General features: G+C 38.0%; 1 protein-coding gene across 1 annotated transcript in view; it reads right to left on the bottom strand.

Moving 5' to 3' along the window:
• Window positions 1-963: 963 nt before the first annotated feature.
• The window catches only part of ntng1a (netrin g1a), a 173,320-nt gene continuing 160,356 nt past the window's right edge, over window positions 964-13,927 (bottom strand). The window contains exons 6-7 of the mRNA XM_055151258.1: window positions 12,924-13,058; window positions 964-1,223 (exon numbers count right to left, since the gene is read on the bottom strand). Coding sequence (XP_055007233.1) covers window positions 964-1,223; window positions 12,924-13,058 — 395 coding nt within the window. The remainder of the gene's footprint in view (window positions 1,224-12,923; window positions 13,059-13,927) is intronic.

Genomic DNA, 13,927 nt, shown 5'->3' with positions numbered 1-13,927 from the left:
GAACTTGCAAATACAATGAAGATTTTCTAAGCAGTTCTCATCAGATCAAAAGTATCGCTGGACCATGACTGCAGGAAGGTGTGGCAAAATGACTGTACGAAAGAAAATAATTGATCAACTGATTTTGTTAATGTGGGCTTCTTACATTTGTGCGTCGTCATCACTAACATCGGACAAAATCACCTTTCAACCAGCGAGGATCGTACAGGTTTTCACGAAAGCACAGGTCGGTGGCAGCATGGCAGGAAAGAGGAGGAAGAGGAGGTGAGGAGAGGAAAGAGGAGAGGAAGAACAGAATATAGAAGGGTAGTGACAGATAGACAGAAAGATATAAACAAGATGGGTTTGTCAAAATGGCACAGTCCGGTACAGATTCCCTTCTATCTACAAAGCACTGACAGCAAAGAATTCTTCCAGTGTGTAGCTCCTCTTTTCGCGTTTTTTTCGGCGATTTCGTTTTAGCTTTGTGTAGCGTTCAGCCGGGACACTTTGGAAAGTCCAGCCAACACTAGAGTAACTCATGGAGAGAGGGGTCCCACGGGAGGCCACCGTCGAGAAGAAGAGGAGCTGTTTGCTGATTGGTCGCAGCTGTTGTTGCCGTGGCGATAAGAGAGGACGTGAGGAAGTCTGTCATCTTGGGTTTGTCCCGTCTGGAAGGAGCTCAAGTACCTGGTATGGCTTTGTGGGGAGGGGAGATGTCTTTCAGTCGTCTGTTCCTTGCTCATTTTTACTCTTTTTTTAAATAACATCTGGCATTTTTAAAGTTTTTTATTTTTTTTCATATATATTCTTTAAAGTTAAATGAAAAGTTTTTGCACTCTGGCACATTCCCGGTATCGCAAGTGTCCACTGGGGGCAGCGAAGCTCATTCAAGTCCCGAAAAGCTCATGATTGTTCTTTGTAAATGGTTGATTATTTGGAGGTGGATGAGCAAGTGTGTAGTGTTGGGGCCGTGGGGCGTCTTTAGACTGGCCAGCAGGGGGCGTCTCTCAGCAGCGACCAGCCCGACAGCAGCAGCAGGAGGAGGAGCAGGGTTTTGGAGGAGGGGTCAAAGGTCAGAGGGGCGTGTCCAGAGTTGGGCCCCTGACAGCCGCCCAGTTCGTTCTCACAGCGCGCTTTCTCACACAGGACCCCGGTGAACGCCGCCGGACAGTTACAGCGCACGTTGTTGACGCACACTCCTCCATTTTGACAGCGCAGGAGTTCGTTGTCACAAACACGGGCTGAGGGAGACAAAGAAACATGAGTTAGGGTAGGACATGTTGGATTTTTGTTTCAAACTAGAAATTACTTAAAAGTAGCCCTGTTAGAAAGTACTTTTAAGTAATTTCAAAAACTGTTACTTAATGCCAAAGTGAACATGGATAGTATAGTACGATCATTTCAGGCCAAATCCTAATTTCAAACAATAAATAATGAGCTAAAAATATTGCAAAAAATACATCTAAAAAAATTACTGTGTCTATTTATGATGCTTTTGATTTTTGACAACTGAGCTCAATTTTCCATTCATTTTTCCCACAGACTCCCATAGATACAACCATAACTTGATTGTTTTAAGTCCAAAAAGCACATTTAAAACACAAGATTACGCTTAATAAATTAATGTTTTATAATGTTTCAGGAACAAGTTTAAAAAAAAAAAAACTTTTAATATACTTTTTTTTTTTCAGACAGGCTATTGAAAAAAAAGAATGAGGAATCTGGTTCCGAATGGACTTATAAAACTTAACCTGGAAGTGAATTTGACATGTTCCAAAAAATCTATATGGTGCTATAATTTTTTCCTTTTACAAATGATAAACATTGGTTGGTTGGAGGTTGTATCGAAGAAGCTATAACAGAAGTCGGCATCTGTAAAAGTTACCTCCACCCACATAATTATTTATATCTCTAAAGGTAAAGAAGGTTCTGTCAACTGGAAAACATCCTTGGCGAGTGGCAGAACACATTCACTTAAAAAAACACATTCAGTCTTTTGCTATGACCCCAATTGGACAACTGAGGGATTACTTAAACATCTTTATATCCCCAACTTATTTCTATTACTAATTGAGTTGTTATTTTCTCTTCAATTTCTTTTAAAAACCTCATCCAATAAAGCACTTCCAAACACTGTCTGCACGCAAAGCCCACCATCTGTGAGGCATTCCCCCAAAACAGCAGTGACTTTGGGCCCGCAGAACGTCAGGTGAAAATTGGTGTGTATATTTAGAAGCAGGAATGCCGAGGCCACACTATTCCCAAAGGAGCCAGGCTGTCAAGCAAGCTGCAGGCAAACAACGGCAGCAGCGTCCACCAGCTAATAATGCCACACGCACCGATAAACACTGATGAACACACAGAAGGTACTTTAGTGCTTTATAGTGGAGTCCACCGCAGCCAGGAACGCACTGGGGCAAATAACACACAAGCAAATACAAGGACTAATACTAATACTCAGAGATGGAGAGGGGGCAGAAAAGCAGGAGAGTGACAAAGAAAGGTAAGTAGTATAATAATAGTAGTAGTAGTAGTAGTAGTAGTAGCAGTAGCAGTAAAAACTGAAATAGTCACTGTTGTTACAAATTAGTAATATTTGTTTGTGATACAATGTTTACAATAATTAAACTAAAGTGTAGCAGTGATAAATTAATTTAGTTGTTGCAGCAGCTGTAGTAGTAGTAGTAGTAGTAGTAGTATTTTTATTTATTTATTTCATAGAGACAGTGCATATTCAGTACATGAACATCTGTAATTACAGAGTAAATATGCCAGATTATTGCAAAATGGTTGTATTAGTAATAGGAACAGTAGTAGTAGTAATAGTAGTAGTAATAGTAGTAGTAGTAGTAGTAGTAGTAGTAGTAGTAGTAGTAGTAGTAGTAGTAGTAGTAGTAGTAGTAGTAGTAGTAGTAGTAGTAGTAAGTAGGCCTAGTAGTAGTAGTAGTAGTAGTAGTAGTAGTAGTAGTAGTAGTAGTAGTAGTAGTAGTAGTAGTAGTAGTAGTAGTAGTAGTAGTAGTAGTAGTAGTAGTAGTAGTAGTAGTAGTAGTAGTAGTAGTAGTAGTAGTAGTAGTAGTAGTAGTAGTAGTAGTAGTAGTAGTAGTAGTAGTAGTAGTAGTAGTAGTAGTAGTAGTAGTAGTAGTAGTAGTAGTAGTAGTAGTAGTAGTAGTAGTAATAGTAGTAGTAGTAGTAGTAGTAGTAGTAGTAAAAGTTAAATTAATAGTAGTAGTAGTAATAGTTGTAGTAATAGTAGTAGTAATAGTAGTAATAGGCCTAGTAGTTGTCGTTGTTACAAATTAATATTTGGTTGTTTGATACAATATTTAAATATATTTTAAAAATAGTTAAACAATATTGCAGTAAAAATATAGTGTTAGGCCCAAGAAGTGAATTTAGTTGCTGCAGTAGCTGTAGCAGCATTAGTAATAGTAGTAGCACCAATAGTAGTATTAGTAGTAGGAGGAGATAGCTATAAGATTAATATATCCAAACTTTAAATATGAGAGCAGTGGTAGCCCTATTATGAGTAATTTTATTATCTTAGTAGTGGTAGACAGTATGTGGCATCATGCTCAGTGTAGTAAAAGTAGTACTAGTAGTTATAGGATATAGGATTAGTTCAAGAGTGTTGGTTCATTAGTTTGAAGGTTGGTGGTCCAATCCCAGCTCTGATCGGTGCACACTGTTGTCTTTGGTCAAAACACTGTCACATGCCTCGAGTTAGAATCTATAAGGTGTGAGTGAATGTGAGGAGAGCGGATGTGATTCGGTTCAGCCCGTGCGCCGAGAACAATCCATCAAGTCATTACTGAAAATATCACAACAAATGTAACGGCTCCTTGTGGATACTGGGAGGGAGAGAGATTGGACTCAGTCAAATACAGGCCTTGACAGGAGCCTCATTAAGAAACACTGAATTCTGTTTGAGAGGATATGCTGCTGTTTTGGCACGGCGCCATCTGCTGGAGGCCACAGCTCCACCAATTACCAAAGTACAAACTGATCCATCTGAACTATGTCTGAGGATTTTACCAGTGACAGTGCTTTTGATTCAGAGCCCTACAGGAGCTGAGTCGATAAACTGAAGAGCAAAGATGTACCACAGAAAGACGATTTGTTTAATTGTTTTCTTTATTAAAGCTGGCAAAGATTCAGCGTGTAAAATGTTATAAGATGTAGTGGAGTTTTTAATGCGTCACGGACAGATCTGAACCACTTTAAAGGGCCATATCACATTATTTTCTGATGTTATAATGTTATTTCCTCATCTGAAGTTGTGTTTTGCTTTGTTTATGTTAGGATGAGTTCTGATGTCATGTGGTAATACGGGAAGTGCTCTACATTGTTTTTAAACTCCATACACCTTCACTAGAATCATTTTGATGATTTCTGCCCCGGAATTACCAATATCTAACCAAGATGTAAAACGTAGCAGTTAACTTTAAAACTATCGCCTCATGATATCACAAGATGATTTAGAGTTTTAGAGAGAGATGTAAACAGACTGATAATAAATGATTAATCAAACATGCGTGAATGAAGCAAAACACAACTCCAGGTACGTTTTTGAGAAGGTAACAACATTTTAACACGGCTGAAAGCTCACAAGAATCCATTTAGCCTAATATTGGACCTTTAAATAAGCTTCCAGCAGGAGCAAATTGTTGAACAAGAAAATCAATGTAAAGTGCTTTATTTGTCACTTACTAGATAACGCCTTGCCTAGTGGATCAGAAGGAGGATTAGACTGTAGAGATGTTATTGCTTTGCCTGGAACATCCCACAGTATGGCATTAAATGTATATTTCTTGCATTTATTGAATAACAGTTGTTTTCATTGCTCAAAAATAGACTGAAAAACATACATTCTTACTTCACAGATCTGACCTAGAACTTGGCCAGGTGTCGTTCCCTCCTTGTCTCCATTAAATTAGTTTTGAAGGGCCCATCTCATGCAAAATCAACTTTTCAGAGCTTTCTACCTTCTAAGAGTGATGTGTGGGCCTTGTATATGTCGCCTAAGTGTTTTTTAGATTGATTCTGCGTTTTTTTTTTAACAAATTGAATATTTCTGCCACCCTCTCACGTGACAACGAACTAAATCTGCTACAACGATGACGCGGCCAGCTACACCTATGATGCGTTTGACGTAGCAGAAAGCTCTTTGCACAGTGTGTTGTTCTACACTGCAGTGTACATGATATAATAAGTTAATCTACTAGCATTTATTAATACTTTACCAATCAGTAATGTTCAGCTGATGTCGACCTCAAAGTCCTCTTCTGTTTCTGGGTCCAACACATGCGGCTGAACACGCTGTATCGCCATGATGAATAAAAGTTTATTACTACCGCTATCAGGGTGCACGTCTGTCTCCCCCTCCCTCCCTGAGATGGGGGGAGGAAGGGCGGCTCACTCAGAGCTTACGTCACATTTGGAGGGCGGAGCCTGTGCTTTCTCAGGACGGGCGGGGGGATGAGCAATATCCCGTCTTTCATAGTACCTGGTCTGGGACTGCCTCAAAGAAATCAGTAAGATTTCATAACTATTGTGTAATGAATCTTCCAAAACCCAAATTGTGCTTGTATATGTGCATAAGATACAATGTGAAAAGATTTTTACATGAGATGGGCCCTTTAATGCCATACTGTGGAACTTTGAAACAAGCAGGTAGCAGAGCCTCCACCAGAAATGTTACACAGTGCACCTTTAACTTGTGCGACAATGGTGTGGGAATTAATATAGCAATATCAACAGTGAATATGAGATTAGTTTTGTAGCACATAAGACTATGCTATTGTCCTATCTGAAAGACATTCATATGTGTTTGTGTGCTGAGGAGAGGAGGAAAAGAGGAGAGGACGAGAGGGAAGAGGGGGAAAGGAGTAGGACAGCTGGTGCAGGTGAGGCTGCTCTGCTGTCAGACGGAGTCACGGGTCAAGTCACAGGGCTCAGGGACATGTTCTGCCTCTATCCTCCTTCAAACCCTCACTCTTTTTCCACTGTATTTTTGAAACGTTTAATAGTTTCATCAAAATAAATTAGTGAGGATTAGACACAAAATCAGACACGTTTAGTTGTATTTTTATTGATATTTTGGTTTAGTATGTCCAATCTGGTCTCGTATATTCACTCTCATAACTACCTTTTTATGCCTGCTGGTTTTCATGGTTCATTTATCCAGGCTTCGAACCAAAAAAGGTCACTGAATTATAGCTACTCTGCAACCCAACAGAACAGAAATAACTAAAATTCAACAGCTCACATTAGTATTTTAAAGGTGCACTGTGTAACTTTTCTGCCTGCTTATCTTTATGAAAATGTTATTGCTTTTCTTGTAATGTTCCACAGTATGGCATTAAGGGTATCTTTCTCCATGGTGACTAGCTTTGACGCCTCTAGATCAAGTTACAGGTCAGATCTGTGAAGAGGCAACACCACTCACAGTACAAACACATGTATTTCAAGGTATTTCTGAGCAATATGATACTTTTAATATCACACTGCAGAACATCTCAAGCAAAGTAATAGTGGCAGACTCCTCCATAGAAAAGTTACATATTGTCCCTTTAAAATGACCACTACATATATTTATTTTTAACTCCATCCTCTCCTCCTCAAACACTGAATCCAGAGCTGTGCACAGCTGGTTGACTGGGCTTCAAAGACCTGTGTGAGAGCAGCCAACCCCTGTGTGCTCCACAGCTCATTTAGCCAATTAAACAAAGTAAAACCTCCACATGGGGCTCCTCTATCTGCTCTGATGGGGTGAGGTCCAAAAAGTTTACAAAAACACTCAAGAAACATTAAGATTAGTCTTTCTCTTTCATAATGTTTGGACCAAAAAGTTCAGTAAGTTATGCCAGAACAGCATGGCATCCTATTCATAAATTTAAATATGTTTTGCATATTTCCATGTACTCAGAAAAAGCACTTCTTGGGCCTTAAAAGTATTTTGTTGAACAGATAAAAATATATAGAGAGGGTACATAGAGGGTCCACTACCTACTTGTCTCTATGAAGATGTCGCTTTTTCTAAAATGTTCCACAGTAATGCATTAAACTTTCCATAGAGACAGGTGGTGAGATCTGTGAAGAGGCGAGCTCACGGTGATACATTTTTCAAGTTTTTTGGTAATAAAATCAACTGTAATTGGAACAGGCAAAGCAATGATATCTATGGGGACAGGAAGAAAAGTTAGATAGTCCTGCGCACACTTGATAAATTTAACAAAGACAGGTTTCAGCGATTCAAAAATGCCTTCTAAATATGTTGTGAATTGTTAATAATAATCCAGATTTCTTGTATTCTGTGATTTGTAGATTAGATTGTCAATCCTGATAAAGGTAAAATTCTTGATAAATATGATCTGTGGGCTTTTGTACGAATTACAATTTGGTAAAAGCATCTGCAATGTGTGTATGTCTTTTCAGTAGCGTTCAAATTTACCAGCACCCATGTTTGCATCTGTAACCAAAGTCAAAGCATCACTGTGTAGCTCTATCTCCTCTAACAATGAAAATGCCTGTAGATGCGTACCATATTGAGCCCCTATACAGTCTTTATTCTGTAATCATGCTCATAACGAAGCAAACGACAATTAGTGGAGATGCACAGCTGTGAGCGAGTGATGAAAGCCCAGACAGAGGCTCGGAGCTGGGCTGATCCTGGTTCAAATCCTCCTCCAGATGTAAACACAGCGCCTCTAAATGACGCCATGGCAGCCGTTTGCTTTTGATATGAGGGATAATATTTGGAAAGCTAGGTGTGCCTGTCTGGGACTGTCATGTGTTTGATGAGAGATTTGAGTTTTTAATTGCCTTCTCCAGTCTGCATGCACAAAGAGGATCGCCCCTGTGCATAAATATACAGCGGAGAAGAGGAGTGGGGGGAAAGGAAGAGGAGAGGAGGAGGGCAAGGTCACAACAAGTTTTCAAACTATTTCAGAGATGAAGAACTGCAGGCGCGAGAGACAAGAGAGTGGGACTGTCAGCGAGGCCTGATAGATGTTTTATCAAGCTGGAATTGGACTTTAGAGCATAAACAGTTTGTTGAGGACATATTTTAGTGAGCGTGTACACTAACTTCTCCGGTTTAAAGGGATCATATCACACTGTTTCTGATCTATGCCATAATGTTGTTTCCATGTCTAAAACAAACCCCGAGCTGTGTTTTGTTTGATTCACATATTTAACACACAAACTCTGCATGTTTAGGCCGAGTTCTTCTTTCAAACTGAAAACACTCTGTTCCACTTTGAGATGTCATGTGATATTACAGGAAGTGCTCCACGGTATTTTTAGACTACAAACACCTTCCCTGTGATAATTTGGATGATTTCAGACCTGGAATTACCAAGCTCTAAGGTGTCTTTTAAATTGAAATGTACTGCTTCCTGATATCACAAGGTGGATCAGAGAATTTTGAGCTTTGGAAATATAGACCTTTGTTTCCCAAAGACTGGGTCGCAACCCTCAGGTGGGTCACAAGAGATTTTTGGAGGGTCGCCTTGTCATGATCTGCAATATACAGTTCTGCCACATGTTGAAATGTTAAGACATGTTTTGTATATTTTTTTTTATCTTTTTGTAATTATTTTATTGACTATTTTGTTCCAATATTTCTGGTTCAATTGAATGTTGAAAAGAAAAAGAAACGGGCTACATTTAATGTCCAAATAGACGACTTATGGATCCTTTTATTTCTGGTTCAATTACTGTTTTTCACTGTTTAAAACTTGAGTAATACTAATTGTTCAGAGAGACACGATCACTCAGTCAACAATAAAATATCCTCATTAATGTTCAATAATGGTCAAATCCACCTTTATTTTGAGATTTACAAATAACGTCTATTGACTTGGGTTGCGGAGGTTTGTGACTTAATATAGACACACTAACAATAAAGAATAACTCAAACATGAAGGACACAAAACAACTCCAGCTATGTTTTCTGATGAGGTAACAACATTATAACCTGACTTAAAGCTCACAAGAGTCAATTTTGCATTAGTAGCTTTAATGCTACAAAGACTATCAAGATTTTTTTTTTTTATCTTTTAACTTTTTTGCCCTTTATGCTTGTTTGTATGGGTTCAAGAGGTTTACTAAATTTTCATTCTTTTCATTCCTGTTTTCATTCCTTATGCATAACTTCTATTGGTATTAACCTTCATAAACTCCACCAGAATTCTACCTGTGACGTAACACTCTAGGGAAAATGTTTTGTGAGACTCTGAGCGAGATGACCTTGTAAACAGCATTAATGAATCATGTGAATGAAGCAAAATACAACTACAGGTACATTTTTGAAGAGGGTACAACATTTTAAGATGGTTAAAAGTTTGAAAAAGTACATTCTGAATAATATGTGTCCTTTAAGATTCTGTCCTGGTTTTACTTAAAACAAATTTTAACATTAGAAAATGTACTACCAAGTATCTGTGGATGACTATTGCAATGTAATGTGGAATATTTATTTATCCAATTGCTTATATGGCTTCTGCATGTGTGTGTTGCGTAGGATTTCCATTATAATTTGGATTACAGCGCCTTGGTGACAGCACACAGTGAAGTGAATGCTCAGAATTTCACCTGCTGCTCTTTTACAGGTGATGTTTTTACAACTTCTCAGGAACACCACCGTGGGGCGTACCTAACAGGCATTCAGGAGCATGTGGTAAAATATGCCATTTGCAGTAAAAGTATGAGCAACAATAATACAGGTTCACAGATACATCCAGAAATAACCAGATCATCTGCTGTCGGGCTTGTTGTACCAAGGCTTTAAACTGTATACAGGCTTCAGGACGCGGGGGACAACACTGCATATTTTGATGAGTGAACAGTGTTTAAATGAACCATCTGGGTAAATGAAAAAGCTGCTCAATTTACACTGAAAATTCACTAGCTGGGTTTTATTACCTTCGCCAAGGAGGTTATGTTTTTGCCGGCGTTTGTCTGTTTGTTTGTTTGTTTGTCTGTTTGTTTGTTTGTTTGTTTTGTCTGTTAGCAACATAACTCAAAAAGTTATGGACCGATTTTGATGAAATTTTCAGGATTTGTTGGAAATGTGAAAAGGAAGAACTGAATTCATTTTGGGGGTGATCCGGAAGAAATCCTGGATTCTGGATCACTTTGAAATTTTAGTTAACATTGTGGTAAATGGGGCCAAAATTTTTGTTTCTCAATATCTCGGTTAATTATTGACCAAACCCCATGAAATTTGACTCAGGGATGGACAATGGGATCCTCTTTCATATTCCAAAGGCTGATCCGGATCTGATCCAGAAGACTGATTTTATCGCAATTTATATAAAAAATGGGGGTAGTCCTTGGCGGAGGTCTGCGCTCTCTGAGTGCTTTTCTAGTATTATTATTATGATTGCAAGTTTTTCGTAATATTTGTTTTCAGCAATTTTAACACAGCGATATTAGCTCCTAGTCAAACTTGAAACTGTGAAAGTAAATTTTTCATTAATTTTTCCCATAGACTAGTAAGAGTTCAAATGCAAGATTTGGTGAACTGTTGTGGTTTATTAAGTTTTAGAAAAATACTTTACACAAAATTATGGGTCTCTTCATTAGTTTTGAGTGAGCTTTCAGATTTTTAATATATAAAATCTATGATGAAATGAATGTGAAATTTACTTTTGGAGCCAGGGGGTGTGTGGTCACTGTTGAGCTTCATAGCACATACTTTTAAAGAGGTTAAACTGATGATTCTTTAGGTCAAAATACAGAAATACATTCTGTGCCACTGTCATCTTGGCTCATATTGGTCTTGGGACAACTTAAATAGTTTTCATTTTTAGTCATTTGGTGAAACAGGCCAACTATATTATGTAAATCTTGGCATGTTTTGAGCGCATTGGATTTGTAAAGTTTCTAAACATTGATTTTAGCTATAATTATCTCGCTTTTCCTGCAATATCTGCATTTAAAGGTACTATATTACGCAAAACTGACTTTTGTGAGTTTTAAGCTGTGTTACAAAGCTGTTCAGTTTCATTCACATGTTTGAGAAATCCTTTATTATTAACCTGCATCTCCAAAGCTCAAAATGCTCCACCTTGTGATGTCATGTAGTCGTAGTTTTCAAGTTAACAGCTACCTTTTACCTTTTGTTCAGTAGAGATTGGCAATTCCAGGGCTGAAGTTATCTGAATGATTTTTGATCTTAAAAATACAGTGGAGTGTTTTTCCGTTTAAGAGAATAACCTAAATGGAGGGTGTGTGTTAAACATGTGAATAAAACAAAACACAACTCCAGGTATGTTTTGATGAGGAAACAACATTATAACATAAACCAGAAAACAGAATAATATAAATCCTTTAAAACTCATAATCTTGAGCATACCCAGACTGGCCGATATTACACCAACCTTATTTCCTGTCTAAAATAGGAAGCTTTCTCCAAACTTTCGTCCAGGTGGCACGAGTTTGATTTGAACAAACAATGAAAAATTGGTGACATTTAAAAGTAGAAAAACATCACAGCGAGGCTTTGTGCTATAGCCAGGGGAAATCCAAATATATAAAAGCGTCACAAACACAAAACAAACCAGGCTGCGGTCGGAGTAAGCGGGTCCGGTCCTGTGGAAATGTTGGACTTGGATGACATTGTGGTACATTGTGGTGTGGGGGGCTGGCATGGGGAGAGGGCTTTTCAAACAGACCACGGCCAGCAGGGCACCGCTCAATATTGGCTCAGCTGTTGTGTTGGAGGCTGGTTACAGAGTACAGAGCTGCATGTATCCAGACACGCCATTGAGCTAACACTGTCTAAGTCCTATAGGGCGCCAGCTCATAATATGTTCTTAATATTTCCTATACAATAAATGAATACATAAAGATAGGCTCAGGTGTCGGGTCTGTGTGTGTGCGGCTGTGGTGCTTTGAACATACAGTGAGGAAGAGAAAGGAGAGAGGAACGCTGCTTTATAATGTGTGTCTGTCCATAAAATGTTTTGTCTTGTTTATTTGTGAGATATTAAAGTTGTATTGTGTAACTTTCTGGTGAAGAGTTCATCACCTGCGTTTCTGCACTGTAAACCTGATTAGGTTACCAGAACTCAAAGACACTGCTTTTTAGACAAGCTTTTAGTTGACTGTGTAATTCCTCTGTTCTTGTATATGTTGTTTATTGCACTCTGTAAAGCACTTTGTGATTTTATATCTGTGAAAGGTGCTACATAAATAACTTACTAATCTATGTTTTTGAGTTACGCTCACTTATACACACAATAGTTCCGAAAGTTAAAATTACTCAAAAAGAAGAACATGTTACATCAATTTGACATAATCAAGTTAGTAGGACTATTTCTAAAACTTTGAGTATACACAACTTAATCTGTGCAATTACTTTGAACTTTTGAGTTTACAGTGCATGGAGATTTTATTTCTTTGTCCAGAATATTCCACAGTATGGCAACGTATCTTTGTCTATGAAGGCAAGAGGTGATGCAGCCAAGTTATGGGTCAGACCTGTTGGAAAGTAATAACATCCAGAAAAATGTGTAGACCTTTAAAAGTCATCATAGCACGTACGGCAATACATTGTGTTGTCAGCAAGGTTAAAGTTCTATAACATAAACTAGAAGTCAAACTTAGTTTTAACTTGTTTATAACCATTTGGGATTTAAACATTCACTAATATGACCAACTAATTTGTTTAAAACTTGTGTGCAACTCCACACTACATACTATATGAGTTATACGACAAGCAAAGTTTGCCCTGCATAATTAGCATATTGCTAAAGCTATAGTTTTTTTTCTGCATCAGCACATAACATAAAAAGCCAGGCATTTTCCGAGGTGGCAATTTTTAACTCGCAAATAGCATTGCTTATAAGTGCAACAATAGTAATAAAAACATGTTTTCAAAAGGCAGAGAGCAGAGCCAAGACTGTAGCCACGAAGGAGAGGGTGAGTCTACTTACATTTGCAGCCATTGTCCCACATAAATCCGGGCAGACAGTCATGACACTTGGGCCCCGTAGTGCCCTCCTTACAAATACAAAATCCTGTGCCATTACAGCGATCACTGACTGAGCCATAGGGGTTACAATTACAATCTGGAAAAACAGAACACACACACGTCCAATGACCCTAACAGATTTTCAAGTCCATAATAATAATAATAATAAACTATGTACAAGTTAACTGTCATATTTTGCATCAGAATGCTTCCATTTCAACTGTTATGGAGAAAGAATGAAACAGACTGTGACTGAATACAGATGATAAGTTTGTATATTTCTATACAGTCAGACTTAACATTTTAGATTATCAACATGCAATGGGCAATTATGCAAAGCACTATCAATAGCTGTATATTTCAAATGTCTATAATGGAATCTCTGCACATGCTGTCTAAAACTGGAGTCATTTAGAGTTAAGAAAAAGAGGTGAGAAAAGACAGGAGCTGATGAAGGTGTGATGAGAAGAGATGGAAAAACTGACATAAAGAGAAAGATGGCTGACTTTTATGGTACATTGAAATGGGCATTGTAGAAATAATTACACAGTTTAAGCCTGACTATTTGGTCTTTATTTTAGAGCAAACCACAGCTCTTAACCTTTACTTGTGAATAATGGTTGAACTAACATCAGAAACCTACAGAAGAAATATGCTATGAAACAAATACAGTCTTGACGTTTTTCTTCAAATCATGCTCAAAATGTAATAAGAAATATTTTTGTTGCTTGATCATATATTTGATAGGTAGAAACCTGTTCCACGCTTGACCTTTGGTGTCCATCAGCGTAACACTGTGCAGTCAAAAGGGTCACAAATGTAAAACTTCACAACAAAACAGTGAGGTACAAATAACTGTAGCTAAACTTAACTGACACAAAGTTCAGAGTGAGCTTTTGTGTTAATTTATTTACTCTGAAATCTATTGAATCACTCAAAACCACACTAACTTTTGTCTCACACACT

The sequence above is a fragment of the Boleophthalmus pectinirostris genome, unplaced genomic scaffold (assembly GCF_026225935.1).
Source record: "Boleophthalmus pectinirostris isolate CB_2022bp ecotype Guang Dong unplaced genomic scaffold, ASM2622593v1 HiC_scaffold_15, whole genome shotgun sequence".
In the NCBI taxonomy this organism is placed as follows: Eukaryota; Metazoa; Chordata; class Actinopteri; order Gobiiformes; family Gobiidae; genus Boleophthalmus; species Boleophthalmus pectinirostris.
Note: the sequence above shows the minus strand (reverse complement) of the source record. Positions and strands in the feature narration are given on the sequence as shown.